This window comes from Petromyzon marinus, chromosome 4 (genome assembly GCF_048934315.1).
Source record: "Petromyzon marinus isolate PM22_M1 ecotype Great Lakes invasive population chromosome 4, UKy_Petmar_22M1.pri1.0, whole genome shotgun sequence".
In the NCBI taxonomy this organism is placed as follows: Eukaryota; Metazoa; Chordata; class Hyperoartia; order Petromyzontiformes; family Petromyzontidae; genus Petromyzon; species Petromyzon marinus.
Genome location: NC_133670.1, coordinates 12774291 through 12790626, shown reverse-complemented (window position 1 = coordinate 12790626; position 16336 = coordinate 12774291). Strand labels below are relative to the sequence as shown.

Genomic DNA, 16336 nt, shown 5'->3' with positions numbered 1-16336 from the left:
TACCACCCTAAAGAGAAATAGTGGTGATTTGATCTCTGACCCCCAAAAACAGGTTTGCAGATTTGCTGAACATTTCTGTGAGGTCTTGGGGGAGGGGAAACTCCTCAGCTCAGATAAAAACATCGGGCAAGGTGGGTTTGATCTTGCTGGGGTGCCAGTGCCTCAAATATTGGAGGAAGTGCCACCTCCTGTGAGTGGCTAACTGATGTGACATCTGTTGAGGACGTGCGAAGAGCAATCTAGAGCCTGAGACCAGGTAAAGTGCCGGGCAGAGATAACCTCCCAAGCCAACTACTCATGGAGGGTGGCAATCATGGGCAGGTTGCCCTATATTCCATGATAAGAATTGTCTGGACAACAGGGCATGTTCCGCAATATTTAAAGGATGCTCTGGAGGTGCCCCCCCCCCACCCCTTGTTCATCGGTTATGTAACGGTGTGTGGAAGTCACCTGCCTACGATCCATACTAGGATTAACCAGGCTGTTTTTTGTAAGGAACTTACAGCTGTTTGGAAGATCTGGACAGCGTCCCATCAGTGAGCTATCCGGTAAGTAAGGCTACGTTGGCTAGGGTAATGGAGCCCGCATGCCTAGCCACCGCATGCGCAAGCAGCTTGTGTTTGGCAAATTAACGGAGCTAAATGGACGCGGCATGGGCTAGAGAAGAGGTGGGCTGATGTGGTACAGGAGGATGTGGAGCTGATGACTGGCATAGGCGATATCAAGATTGACCTTTGCCGAAATGATTCGTGAAAGACGTTCCTGGGCAGTTAGAGGCAGTCGCTCTCCAACAACAATCGAGGATGGAGTAGCGACACCCACAACAATGAGCGGAGCACCGGGTGGCTAAAATAAACAAGCCGGCACAGTGGGGAGCACAGGTGGTCCATCTGTCAATCATCTCATCGAGTCAACCTATAACAACTGGGTTCGTCCTGTGACCTCTTGCTATCGAGCCATCGACACTTCATGTGGCCTCAATATGCATCTGGTCTGGCAAAAGCGCTGCGGTGATGTCACCGCCACTTAGTGGCGAATGGCAGCTATTGTTCTTGTACCAGATTGGGGGTGTGAACCAGGTAGAACCTGCCCGCCCTCGAAGCCACGCAGCCCGGCCGCGCGTGGGAAAGGGGCGCAACTCTGCAATTTTGTGCAAATTGCCGGTTTTCTCGCATTGACGACTCCATTGGAAATTATTCACCTAATTCCTGCCCGAGCACTGCTAGCCCGTGGCGTGTGGCGGTGTGGACTGCGTCTGCTCCCATACTAAGTCGCTGTTGTTGAGATGTCACTTATCCGCTCCACTGAGTCTCAGGCTGGAGCCGACTGCGTGAAATCACGCGAGGCTCTGTTGTTGCACTTAATGCGCACAGCGTTCTTTTGTTGATGCACACGGATAATTGATTGCTATCTCTTGGGCGATTAAATGTCCCAGCATCTCAAAAGTGCATCACATCTCATCTCAATGTAGTTTTTTTCTTTCTCTTTATTAGCCTATGTGCCCCCCCCCCCCCCCCCCCCACTGATGGCAGCTGTTCCTGGGTGGCAAAAAGGTGAAGCAGGCGTCGGCCTGCTAAGCGCGAATTATACATTTATAACATTGTAACCGTGACGCACTTGGACCACTTTCGTTGCATTGCGCCATGGTGCAGTTTGCGATCGGTGCTGCTAAACCGCATGACGTCGTGTCGAACAACACGCCATAGATAGTACGACCCGAAAACACGCATGGGAGAGCAGTGCCGGATGATCCTCCTAGCAAAAGTAGCTACGTATGCTACGGGCCCCGCACTTTCAAGGGCTCCGCGCTAAATGCTTTCAAGCTATCAAATCCGGTTCCGTATTTCTGCACTTGCTCTATTACTATAGCACTATACTGCCTTCAATTTGTATGAACGACTGGGTGTTAAAGGTTATCGATTTGTCGTATTATCTGGCTGTATAGCAAATGAAAAAATACAATTACTTTACTATGCAGATAAAAAAAGTGTTTTAATATTTAAAAAAAAAATTAGGGCCCCTTTTTCACATATGCTACAGGTCCCGCACTAGCTTCATCCGGCACTGCGTGAGAGTCGCGACAACCCACACCGTGCGTGGCCTTCTGAAGCGGCTACGGGCGCTGCGAGGCGCGCGTGACCTCTTAATGCAAGCGAGGGCCCCCTTTTGTTTTCAAAGACAAAATGATCAGAATTTGAGATGATGACAAGATTGTGTAGTCTGCGCCCGCCGATGCGTGGTATTTTCGCCTCGCCAAATATGCGAGGCAAAATTGGCGATTTTTTTTGGGAGGGGGGTAGCAAATGGGGGGGGGGAGGGGTGGAGAGGGTGGGGGGCAAACCCCCTGAAGCTCTCTGCAGTCGAGATGTTGATGGAATCTCGGCAGCTTGGACAGGTCCACGTGTGTGGAAGGTAGCAGGCTGGGGGTGGAAGCTGGGCGAGGAGCCTCGGTTCAAGCCTCATTCATGGTCTGAGCCCCCAGTGCGTTTGCTGCCCATAGGGGTGATGATTGATCGAGTTCACAATTCGATTGTACGAGTCGATTGCACCGCTTTGTTTTCATTTGTCTCGTTGCTCCGTTGTTCTGTCCCGTTTCTCAAAGAAACAGTTGTGTTCGATTGACGTAAAATTATTATCATCATCAGTAGCAGCAAAGGTCAATCCACTGCTAGATGAAGGCACCTATATTCCCCACCCACCAAGCTACCGACTTCGTTCAAACATTTAATAAACATAACATCATTGATTGTTATGCGCACGATTCAATGCACGTCTCGCAGACGTAAGAATCGATTTTAATCGAATGATCGTTACATTTAAAAGTAAGTGGATCACGTGGATGTGCGACGCTTCCAAACCCCCTGGACTGCCAGGTGTCAAGCAAGTGATGGTAGAGCAAGTGAGTTCGTGAGCCCATCTGCGATGAACCTTACGCGTTATCCCGTAACACGTGTCTTTTTTTATCGACGCAAGACTATCAATTATAATTTGTCGTAATTACAGCAACAACACACAACTGCAATGTATAGCCGTCTCATAACATAAAGGATAATGTTACAACTCTTCTCTGGGTGCTCCGGTTTCCTCCCACGCGTAAGACACTCCAGTAAGTGAAATTGACCAAACGTCGCCAACCGTTCAGCGCCCGCATGTCGACTAACACATTCCATAACAAAAAAACAAAAATCTAAATTTCTAGAAAGTCCTTTGGGTGGTAAGACACGGGGACAACCTTCCTGAAACCACCGGGATTGTCACGGCCAAATGGTGGGGTTTGGTTGCCTTCGGCAGCGATGGTGTTTGCCGGTGCCAGTTGTTGTCGTTCCCCCCCCCAAACCCTAACCCTCGCCCCATCTCGCGTGCTCTTCGGCCGCGGTTCACGGCGTGTGACAACAGCAGCAGCTAGCAAGCAAGCAAGCAGCCGGAATGCTTTGCCAACGACTCGGCTATCGTGCAAAAATATCCTCCAGCGTCACCACCACAACATCCGACTCGGCGGATGTCGCGCGCGCGCGCGTCCGTGGCGCGAGGCTCGGCACTGCGGCAGTTGCCTGGTCGGGCCTTTGATGGTGGCGCTGGAGGGATGGCGCTGGCTGAGATGGGTGGTGTCGTTGTGACATTGCTGGGATGATGGTGGCGCTGTGACCATGTTATATGATTGGTGATTATGCCGACACTGCTACGATTCGGGCATGATGGGCCTGTTAAGATAGGAATGAAGATCACGATGATGCAAATATACTGGTGGAATGATGGTGCTGTGACTATTATGGTGCTGGAATGTCAATGATGATTAAATGCATCTGCTACATCGTGAGGTAGAGAAAACAGTTAACACGAATCCAACGACTTAAACAAGGCTGAGTGCACCACGGCAGGAGGACCGATCCAGTTGTCACAATCGCATATTTTTCTGTGCAGAAGTCACTAATGTGTACATTTTTTACCTTATCTCGTGATTCTAATCCCCAATAAATTGAAGATAATAACTATAAAGGGGACAATACACTCAAAGACAAATCAAACTCACAGGGTCCTTTTCTGCCCACACGTGCTTTTCCTGGAGGGAACGCCACACACTCCCATGACGAGTGGAACTATCTTTATCACCGGTGAAATCTCTCACAATGGTGCAAATGTTATCCAACCTGGGTAGATGAAGTACAGTACTGAGTAGACTAACGACCAGGAGTTTAACTCGTACCCTCCTGATCGTGAGTTAGGGATCTAACAACTGTGTTACCCTTTCAAATAGTAGCGATGTATCACTAGTTAATTGGCCGATATGGATTTTGAAACAAATACACATTTTGTATCAGGCATCATGGAGGCAAATGTATTGCTGACTCGTCTGGCGAACAGGAATTACTAAGAATTGTCAACGAACAACTTAACTGAGAGGTTGTTGGTTCATCAGGAATTAATAATTATTTGGAGAAGAAATGGGGTAACAAAGAATTTGTGAAAGGTACATTAGAGGAATGCGTGTTCGTGATGGGGAGATCTTGGGAGGAAGAGATCTGATATGGCTGGCGAGCTCTGTGCACGGGGAATGGAGACGTGGGGAGAGATCACGTGGAGCGATGCTGGTTGCGAAGGTGGAGCTGTAGTGAGGCGAGAGACCTGGGAAGATGAGATTGGACACACCTGGATGGAATCAAGGCAAGAGTTGTATAGAGCTAACGTCGCAAAGTTGTACAGCATTGTCAGTGTTCATCAAATACAGGTGAAGTTGCTTCATTACATTGCTTATTATTTAATAATTTGCCGAAGCATGAAATGCTGGAACCTGGCCCCCCTTGGCAGGAAAATTTGATGGCATCTGACATTGTCAATGATCACACTTTCACAGCAAACTGACGAGATGTCTCAAGAAAGCATGCACCATACGTGAGGTGCGTGCATTTTAATAAATGCAATGCTGTAACATTTTATTTTAACATTTTAAAAGACCTCCCATTCACTGAGCAGTGACATTGATGTAGTCACCACCCTTTATCAGTGTCAACAGCAGTAGCCCCAAACTAATGTTTGGGAGGCCCGAGGCTCAAAACCCAAGTGCTTTGACTACCGCCAGTTAAATTCTTTTTACATAGGCTATTATTTGTCAACGCCCGGCCAAGTCGCATTTAATTTTCTCGGCTCACGATCTCCCGTTGTCCCTGCAGGCATTCTGTGGACACGTCCACCACAGGGGAGGTGGAGTCGATTGGAAACACTATGTAGTTGTCTTTTAGCAGAAATAAGTCGTTGCGAAAACACTGACATCTACTTATTAAGCAACTAGCTCGTTTGCTCACCATACACATTCACTTTGTCAGTTTCTCCCTGAGACTTGAGCAGTGCAAAAAAAGTAAGAACCTGTATAGATGCACAGTCACGTGGTCACGTTTGTAAGCAACTACCTGGTAATGTTTCAATAGTGGAACTTGTCAGATTGCGAGTGGTTTAAAGATATTGTATCCACTTCTGTAGGACATTCTCTCACTTCAAAGGGTGCTGCTGCTCTTAAAGATGATAGCGATGTCTTTCATATACCACCCTATAACACCGGGGCATCCTAGAGCGCTTTACATCTCATCTCAACATATTTGAAAGGGTACCCCCAGTGCCACATGTAGCTGTGGGCCCAAACTCAGCACGTGACCTGCAATCGAGGATTGGTCCGTCAGTAGGCGAGATTAAAATTGATTATTCATCTCCGCATGACGATAGCACAATTGAGATAAAAACATTTGGGAAAGTCAAAAAGACAAATGAAGAAAACCAGTGTACGTTTCACACTGAGTGGTTTGTATTTGTATTGACCCTAATGGAATAATCTATTAAGTTAACCCCATGCTTGAATATGAACTCATTCTGGATGCCACAGGTTAACACAGCTAGCCTTAGTGATAACAAAATCCAAACTATCACACAATGTAAAATTTATTTGGAAATAAAACACTTGCAAATGGAATACATAATATAAATGACAAGGCATTACAGTGTATTAAATTAAATGGTATTTCTTTTGTGTTTCCACTGCACCATTTTCACATTTTTTACCGATCATCATGGGCAGTGCCTTACCTGTCACCCATGACATTTATAATCACCGCAACTTCTTACAAATTCAAGATTAGTTAACTCCATTTTTGCATTAAATTGAAGGTTTTAATTCCAAAGGATAGTTTGCATCAATGCTGAACCTGTATTTAAAATACAAACGCATGTCACATTGCACCGTCAGCTTAAATAATTACACCTCTGATCAATACATATATGGACAGGGATTTTTAAGTTTAGCTCAGGATATAAAACAGATGTCATTCACATACGCATGAATACACATTTCATTTTTTACATAGTATTGTCGACCGATGACATGCTCTAACATGGTTACAAGACTTGTTTGCTTATACAGTAAATGAATACTGGTACTGTACACGTTCAGTTCACGACGATGGCATGCACGACGATGCTGAGGGCACCGTTTTCTTAACCTCTAGCGCCCCCTCGTCGTGCTTAGGTGTGGAGGAGTCACGGGAACACGGGGACTCAATTTGCGTGGCGAAGGACCTTGCAGTTCGTATCCGGGCTAGCGGCAGTTAGATTTTGTAATATTTCAAGGTTATGAAGTTTTTGATCTTATTTAAAAGCCAATATCTCCAATAATGTGTTCGGCGTATAATTACGATCGCTTACGATACAAGATTTAATTATATTCAGGTTTTGAAATACATGTTTGTTGGCTCAATTTTATCCCCATTGTACTATAGGCATCATGTCATGCGATGGAGATCCATTCAAACTCTTGTAGATTTTAATAAACACGTAAAAACAAATGACCGTGAACTGCTCTTGAAATCTCTTAAGTTACCTCGTAGCTACACTAGAGGGCAGCACTTTCCCATCTGCCTTGCCTGAGCGAAATTAAGTGTAACATTTTTGTCTGTTCCTGGGTAGTAAGTGTTATTTCCTAATTGCTTATGCCTCAAAAGTACAGAAAATGGCTATTATTCCCCACATACTCTGCTTTTGTGACCAGGACAGTTATATTTTGAAATTTACCTATTTTCAGTGAGAAAACGGACGAATTCGTGTCTTTTCATTCACAAAGTCATAAAAAACATATGAATCAAAATTAACATATATTTATACTAAATACATAAAATTACTACGAATTATTTAGACACCAAGGCGCACTACCACAGGCGGGACTGGCCACAGCGGACCGAGTTCTCTGTGGGGAGGAACAATCTCGAATAACTACTCCTAAATCTTTTGTAGTCATTTTTGTATTACTTTAGTATAATTACATGTTAAATTAAATTCATGTTGTTTTTTCTGACTTATGTTAACGAAAAGACACAAATTCACCCGTTTTTTCATTGAAAATAAATACATTTCAAAATATCACTGTCCTGGTCACAAAAGCAAAGTTTGTGGAGAATAATAGCCATTTTCTATACTTTTTAGGCAAAAGCAATTACGAAATAACACTTACTACCCAGGAACAAAAATTGTGTTACATAGTGTTTACATTGCATGAGATTAGAGCTGATATTATTTCATTTTCAGGACTAGATGTTAGCCCAAATGAAGGGCAAAACCAACTAAAATGTGTTTCATTAGTGCAGTCATTATATAGCCAGACTGAGACCATCAACCTATGACTGGCTGCCCAGATTCAAACCCAGAAACTCAGCAGGGCCACCTGAACCACTCCACTATCTCAAAAAATAAATGTTAACAATGTGGTGAATGTTGCAGAATATAATGGTTGGAGGGGGTCACATGAACCCATATAGTAATACAAAAACACTTATATGCACGATTCAATTAATATAGCGATCTTCAAAATTTATGCATCGTTACTCCTGTTCACTTTTGACGGCAAAAAAAATATTGACGATAATAAATTATAGGCCTGATTCACTTGTTGCTGAAGTCATTTTCGTTCATTAGTTTGCTTCATGTGCCCATGGTCACATAAACAGCAATTCACAATGAAGGTTTTTGGGTTAGATCGCGTAAGTATAAATGTGTCATAACCCTCCACCACCCGACACAGCCAATTAGTAAGGGATTTGTGACGTAAACAAAACGCAAATTAGTTACTACTTCAGCCAACTGGTGTGTTGGAGAATAAATCCAGCAATATTGGAAAAGCACCAAGGGAATGTATTTTGGCAGTTTTATCACTCAATGAATATTAGCCCTCTAGTGCTATCATAGCATCATCAATTTAAGTGGGTTTGAAAGAAGCAACACACATATTACCAGGCCACACAACGACCATATATGTGGTTACGTTACGAGAGACACAAACAAACCCCATTGAATTATGCTACCTGATAACTTTAAGTCTCCTGAATTTAAGTAAATAATACTTTTCAAAGTGCAAAAGTTAAATACCAATCCTTAAACCGTTCAGTAATTCTACACAGCACCAAAAAATGGTGAGACGGCATCTTTTAAAAAAGGACGTCATTAAAAAACACAGGATTTTTCGCAAGTATGGAGAATCTTTACTGGAGCAACAAATCACGTGAAATATTCAAATGATGCCGATGATGAAACAAAGAAATAGGCCATGTAGCGCATCCTTTCACAGTAGCTTCTTGATTCGGCGATCCGCTGCATTGATGCGCGAGGTGGTGCGGTCCACCAGCGAGCTCGTGTCCTCCAGAAGTTCATTCTGCCGCTCCACCTCAGCGCCCGACTCAAGTGCCAGTACCTTTATGCCTGTCAGCACCTGGCGCAGCCGAGTTGAGGATGTCAATCACCGTCATTGGCTACATTTAGAATACCCTTTAGTTCTATTCGGTAAAGTCACGTAGGTAAAAATAAAATAACAAAAATTCACGACGTTTCGGCCACAACACAAGTGGCCTTCATCAGGTGAAGGGACCGGACTGTCCAGAGGACAGCGTTGGAGCGAAGACAGCCAAGCCCAGGTCGCGTCCTCCCACACAGCTTAAAGGACGCGACCTGGGCTTGGCTGTCTTCACTCCAACGCTGTCCTCTGGACAGTCCGGTCCCTTCACCTGATGAAGACCACTTGTGTTGTGGCCGAAACGTCGTGATTTTTTGTTATTTTATTTTTACCTACGTGACTTTACCGAAGAGAACCAACGAGTATGGATCCTTGCAGTCACGAAAGCTTCAAATCTAGAATACATTTAGAATTTCATTCAAAACGCCTTACACCCTCTCAAAATGTTCGTGAGATGAGCCACTCCGACTGTTAATGTGAATACAATGGCACACCCTTCATTTGTAATTTAACATTTTTACACCAAAATTTTGGCTATCGCGAGGGTTACATTCTTGCAAATAGCCGCAATCTGTACATCCACGATCCGCAAACTCAAAGGCATATGAGAAAAATAGGGTTTGGTTCACAGTTATAATGAAGTATGATTAATATTCTCTCGTGTTAAATATAACTTGTACAGTAAATGTCTAGAATTATTTGTTTTAATATAATGTACCATAATGTACTGTACACGTTAAAGTAAATCCGAATATAAAGTTAAGGTTAATGACATGTATAGTCAATATTACTTGACAAAAATACTTACTATGAATGATGATTATGGCGTATGAATTCTTACACGGGATCGCGAGCAGAGGGAAGTTAGTACAGCACTTATTTACGATGCACACTATAGGAAACTTGTGAACAGCCGCAAATGGTTGAGCCATCGGGGCAGAATTGGCAAACTGCACCTCAATAAATTTGGTGCGAAAGGTCAAATCCACAATGTGAAATTCCGCGATGAACAAGGTTTTTGTGTATAACTAAATCAAGTTTACAAACGACATTACTTTTGATTTAAAGCTTTCGTGACTGCAGGGATTCATATTCTTGGTTCTTTCAGTAAAGTCACGTATTTTATTGTTTCCCTTCTACGTGACTTTACCGAAAGAACCAAGAATATGAACGACATTACTGTCTGTTAAATGCATAAAACATCCTTTGAATAAGATGTCACAGGACTGCTTCTGAAATTTATTCAAGGGACCTTTAACATACACATTAGGGGCAGCACTTTGCCATAACACGGGTTTATGAGGGTGGGTTAATAGGTGTCTCACGTGTTTACCTGATTCAGCTGGGCTGATTCCGCATCACTCACTGTCTGCCCTTTCTGCACCTGAACTTTTCCTTCAGCTTCTGAGGCATCGTCATCACCACCCATGAGGCCACCCAGCCACCTGCCAGCTGCAATGAAGGTGAAGAGTGGTACGACACAATGAGGCTAAGCACGCGGTGCCCCAAGACCAACAAATACATTATACTGTACTGTATTCTCATGTAAGCGTATGTAGCGTATTCGTCCATCACCCAGAGAAGAAACTCGCACCACTGATATGCTAAAATATAAGTGTAATCGATTACTTTATATGGTAAAAAAATGATGAAATTACGTGATAACGCAAATAATATAACAAGTATATTTCTGCTGGAATCAACAAGTACATTATCTGGTCTGGGTACATGGACAGTTGTGTCTGACAGAATGTGTCGTTTTCACACAAACCTGTTTGAATTAACTTGTGTCCAGATGTTTTCCTCTTGTTAGTAGGTGCTGGACCCCAGGGATAAGTGGGATATGCAGAGAACTTTTCCCGGTACTGCTGCTCCAGCACAGGGATGGTATTGGCTATCTTGGCAGAGAGCAGTAGGAAAACAACATCAGGCTGCCCAATAAACCGCTGCTTGACAATGACTTCGTAAGGGCTGAGTGCCTCGATCTCGTCCACGTCACTTCGCCGGTATATGTGCACCTGTCTTCCGGCGGCGTCCTGGACCTCCAGTGCCGAGCAAAGCACGGCCAGGTGACCATGATGGAACTCCGTGCCACGGCCTCGCGAATACATTACAGGCACACGCACTATGAGCCCTGTGGCTGCATCCTGGTGGCCTCCTCCCGGGCCAGCCGATGCTTCTTTCTGGACCTGCTTCCGCTCGCTGCCATCCTCCGAAGTTTTAGTCCAACGGCTGAAAAATGAGGGCCCCTCCAGCTGCGTTAGAAGCCGATCAGCTATGCAGAGATCAGCGTTCATCTTCTGCAGGTTCTGCCCGATCCCGTCCAGCTGCTGCCCTTGGTGGTGCAAAGCTTGCGCCGCTTCTTCCAGCCGGCGCTGTGAGCCCGTGGCTGTGGCCACCAGGTGCTGTCCCAGGGCTGTGGAGGAAGCAGAGGCCTTGGAACCACCCCCGAGAAGCTCCTCCCTCCAAAAATGCTCGAGCACGTTGAAGACAGCATCTCTGCTTGGCTCTAGCCCCGACAGCCAGTGGCAGGCAACGCCGCCCACTTGTGTCAAGGCCAGGGCACTATACACCAAGCTTACAGTCGTCTTCTTTATCTCGCACAGGTCGGCGAGGCGCGTGGAGAACAACATCGTGCTGTCCTTGTTCGCGTAAAAGCATAGGCGCCCTGGCAGGAGGCAGAAGCGTCCGGGCACCCAACGCTTGTTGGATATCAGGTAGTAGGACCCCCGCCACGTACGGATGGGGCTTTCCATGGTGTCCTGTAAAAAGGAACCTAGAGTTATTTTGCTGAGCTGGCACTACCGAGATGCTAAGCTCAAATTTGGGTTGCAGCCACCCATGTTTAAACGGGCCTCTCAGGTCCAGCGAGTTTATGGTCTCAGCTTCAATGATTGTACAAAAATTATCCTGACTTTAATGTGTTTTTCCCTAATGCGGCATCTATCAAACTCTGATTACAATACGACAAACACCTCAACAGCAGATCATATACAAAAGTGCACTACGCTTAGAATAAGAGACAATTGAAGGGCGAACATAAGTAGTTCTGAAATGCCACCTTCTAGAAGCCATTCGGTAAAAGATGGTGATGTCAAAACGCTTCATGCGGACTTTCCAAATGGATATGGTCACTTCCTATGGCAATTCATAAAAATACACACAAGCTTAGTCACGTTATTTACCAACGTTATTCACGTTTCTCTGACTCCATTAAAATGTTGTTGCTCAACGTTCCTGTGTAGTCAACATGCAATTACAAATGCTTGCAGCAATAGCAAGGCAATGTAAGTCTGGCTTCAACGATTATTTGTCCCAATGAGCTCTCATCCAGATATAATCACTATTCCTATTACTAATGGATGCCTCCTCACGCAAATTGTTTTTTTCTTACCGGGTAAAGCCCACTCGGCTATTTGTTTATTTTTCAGTGTGCGCAGCGCTATAAGATATTGGCCACCCGAGTTTGATTTTCGATCACGGCTAAGTTCAGAGGATAATGATATCAAATTAACTGAACATTGGCTACCTCACTGACCAGAGTGGCAAATATTCGAGACAACCCGCAACTACCCATGTACCACAAGCACGTGGAGAAGAAACCCTTCGTCCAGCTAATGGATTTACTAAAGGGCTGTGGACCAAAAACAGATGCGGGCAGATACGACTAACATGAGCTACGAGACTTGCACAAAACAGATGCCCCCGCATGTAGCGTTAACAGGCTGTTGTGGGCGAGTGCTGTTGGCCAGTGGCACCTATGAAGGCCGGCACGGCACACGATGGGGTTGGGTGGCCAGCACCACGCCCGGCCGCCTTCGTCTCCCCAGTGGCGATGTTTACACATGGCACCGGGTACTCATTTGGCACCGGGTACTCATTTGAGGCCGAGTCGACTTAGGGGAGAGCCCCATGGTCGGGTTACAGATAATCATCATTGTCGGTGTTGGCCGTGAGCGGAAATCGAACTCGGGTGGCCGGGTATCGTAGCGCACCGCAGCGCGCTAGCCACTACACTACCGCGCGCAACACACGCACGCGAACGCCACGAGTGCGACTTCAGTATAAAAATTGTAACAATATAATACAATATACACAACCTATGAGATCAACCATGAGACGGGCGAGACTCACCCCCTTTAAACTGCTTCTCCGAACTCGGACGGCGAGCACGCAAAAAGCCTCACCGGCACATCGAGTTAAGACGCCCTCTGACCAGCAACGGGGCTGGCTTTACGTTCTACATTAATACGTCGCGCATGCAGGCGCGTGGGTACGCGTGTCCTTTGCCTGCGTACGCGTGTCCTTTGCCTGCGTTCATGAGCCAGGAGAGTGGTAGAGGAATAACCACGAAAGGTGGTGGTTGGGGGGAGTGGATTTCTTGCTAGGCCACGGCAATTGACGGCGCAACCCGAGCGCGGGCTGAGCCGATTGCGCGGCCGTCCCTTCGTCGAACGGTGAAGTTAGAAACTCGAACACATTCGTCAGTGGCACTGCCTTAAATAGGAACAACAACACGAAGACGCAGTTAGGTAAAACGACGGCGCACGGCAGAGCGGCTCCGCGCTGTTTACGGTTCGTGGCCCTCTCCCTCCCACCGGAGGCGTCATCAGTGTGGGACAAACCAGACAGGGGTTGTGGTTTTCACCGCCGGTCGCCAGTGCGGGGTGTGGTGGGGCAGTGTTTGGGCCGCGTCAGACAGAAGCAATGCCTCCTCCTCCTGCTGCTGCTGCTGTGGTTCGCGTGGGGTTCGAGTGAGCGAGTCCTGGGGGTGGGGTGGGGTGCCGAATCGTCGCTGCTCGTTTAAAGGGCGCCTCCGATTTGCGGCGGGTTAAAGTACGGGGGCCGATTCTTCGGTGTGTTTGTTAGGTGCGAGTACCGTCGTTCCCGTATCGCTTGTGGTCAGGCACGAGTCTGAAACAAAAGCTAACAGCTCATTGGGCGTTTACCTGGTAAAATAAAAAAAACATTTAATTCGTATGTTTTTTTAAAAGTAAATTGTTTACCTTTCCTATGTTTTGCACTCCGTGTGTTTTTATATTGTTGTGATGTTCTGCCCCGCCCCGACTGAACATCTGTGAAAAAGAGCTTCATAGCTCATCGGATTCCTGTATAAATAAATATTCCGATTGTCATGTCCGTTTCTATATTTGAAGCTTTCGTGACTGTAAGGATCCATACTCTTTGGTTCTATTCGGTAAAGTCACGTAGGTAAAAAATAAAACAACAAAAATCACGACGTTTCGGCCACAACACAAGTGGCCTTCATCAGGTGAAGGGGACCGTGCTGTCACGAAGACAGCGTTGGAATGCCAGCACGGTCCCCTTCACCTGATAAAGGCCACTTATGTTGTGGCCGAAACGTGATTTTTGTTTAATTTTTTTACCTACGTGACTTTACCGAATAGAACCAAAGAGTATAATGTCCGTTTCGTTGTACTGTATGTTTAGTTTACACGTAAGACCCAGTGAGCTCTTCAGCTCTATATTCAGAAGCGACCTGGCCCTAAATGACAACGAAATGGCTTACGTGGCAATGTATAGCAGCCAAATGCTCTCAAGAGTATGCTATACCATAGCAGGTATTCTTTTCTAGGCACAATGGCATGTTGCTTTCCATTATTTCCGTTCAACATTTTCAAGAGCTCTCCAAAAGGTTTTCGACCCCTTACAGTCATCATTTTGATCACTTCGCCTTGACTGCTTCCCTAGTATATATATTCAATTGATTAACGAACCTGTTGTATAGATACTTAAGAAGAGTATCTATACTGTATGCAATGTGGCATTTCGGACAATGTTCTTCACAGTACATGATGCCTTTCTTCCTGTACTGTGAAGGACATTACTTGAAACGTCACCTTTTCTGTGAGTTTTCTTTTAAGGCAGTGTTATTGACGAATGTGAGTTTTACTTTCATATTTGTGCCTGTGCACCAGTGCCAATGCAGTATCACCAAACCAATGTTTCATTTAGATAATTTCCCCTGTTTTTTTTCATCGTCTCAGCTTAAATTAAACTTCTTCAATCACTCCCTGCACAGTACAGTCGTTAATTTCCATTCGCAGTTGCGATTTGTCATCACTCTTGCGTAACTCCCTAAGCCTACGGTTTAAAAGAAGAAGAAAAAACACATCGTGTCCATAAACACACATCTGGGCGAGTCGTTATGGCAACTGCCGGAGAGAAACAGAGCTGACCCCCCCTAGAGGGCCCCCACGTTATGTAACAGCCAAGCACTGCGATTCGGAAGCCCCCTTTCCTACCCCAACGGTTGCTGCCACTCAAGAGAAGGAAGGGGCCCTTCCTTGCCCACGCGATTTTAGTGGGGCCCTCGGCGAGGCATCCCTTGGCCATCTTACAAGAGGGGAGTGGGGGGCGACCTGTCTTGATTTCCACAGGTTTCCGAGCGGTGTCAAGATCGGCCTCTGTGGAGGAGGCTCGTGAAGGACTGCTGGGCAGTTGGGAGGTTTTTTTTTAGTTTGTTCCATCCAGCAACAGCGGAGGACAGAAGGAGCGACGGCTCACAAACAGCAAGTTAGCACAATTGGAGGGGGGGGGGGGGCACAGATGGTTGCATCTTAGCACTCGTCTCATTCAGTCAACCCATGGCACCTGCTCGGTCTGTCCCCCGTGACCTCCGGCCAGCAGCGAGCTTTCGACACTTCACGTTGGCCTCAAAGTGCACCTAGCCTGGCACATGCGCCGTGGTGACGTCGGCTAGTGGCGAATGTCGATTGTTGTTTTTCAGCGACAACAACCAAGGAAGACACCAGTCCCATGACTGCACGTACTACCCGCACACTAATCAGAGCTTCCTTTGCTTGGCACTGGTGCTAAAACGTTGCTCCTCGGTCGTTTTAACCAAGCACGGCAGATAAGACAGTGGGCATAGATTGCTAGTATAGTACAGTGTAAACAAAGTTTAATTTGACGTGTGGAAGTCAAATGACTTGTGTAAGGGGGGTAGATGTATTATTTTACCATGGGGAGCGGTGGTTGCGTGGTTAGCGCGCTGCACTACGGACCCGGCCCACCCTAGTTCGATTCCGGCTCACCGCCACCAGTGACGATTATCTGAACCGGTCCTGGGTTTCCTCTAGGTCGACTCGGCCTCACATGAGTACCTGGTGTGGCGTGTCGTAAACATCGCCACTTGGGGGAGACGAAGACGGCCGGGCGTGGTGCTGGCCACCCACCCCCTCGTGTGCCGTGCCGGTCTTCGTAGGGTGCTCGCAAGCAAACAACACTTGCATTATGGGGTGGGGATATTTATCTTGTATTTTTCACTTAGCCAGCTAAGGCTGGCTATGGTGTAAAAGAGACTTTTGTTTTGCACAGTGGACAACACTGATACATCATTATTATCGTACTATTTTGCAAACGACGGAGGTGTCTCCCACATTCAAGGCCCCTTCTGTGGCATCTAGCCACGAAATTCAAAGAAAAGCCTGCTTCGTCTCGAATGTTCCGCTCTCGCTCTATGGTGATCATGAATTCTGCGTGAAACAGAATTAACAAGTGGCCCCGAAGTAAAACAAACTCCTCAATTAATCATTTACGAGTCTTATGTCT

General features: G+C 46.1%; 1 protein-coding gene across 1 annotated transcript; it reads right to left on the bottom strand.

Annotated features, from left to right (window-relative positions):
- Positions 1–5915: 5915 nt before the first annotated feature.
- SNAP47 (synaptosome associated protein 47) lies at positions 5916–13380 on the bottom strand. Its single transcript, XM_032946173.2, has 4 exons — positions 12896–13380; positions 10533–11523; positions 10095–10213; positions 5916–8740 (listed from the first exon to the last, which is right to left on the bottom strand). The coding sequence occupies exons 2-4, from the start codon at positions 11515–11517 to the stop codon at positions 8594–8596; spliced, it is 1251 nt and encodes a 416-aa protein (XP_032802064.2). The 5' UTR covers positions 11518–11523; positions 12896–13380; the 3' UTR covers positions 5916–8593.
- Positions 13381–16336: the final 2956 nt, after the last annotated feature.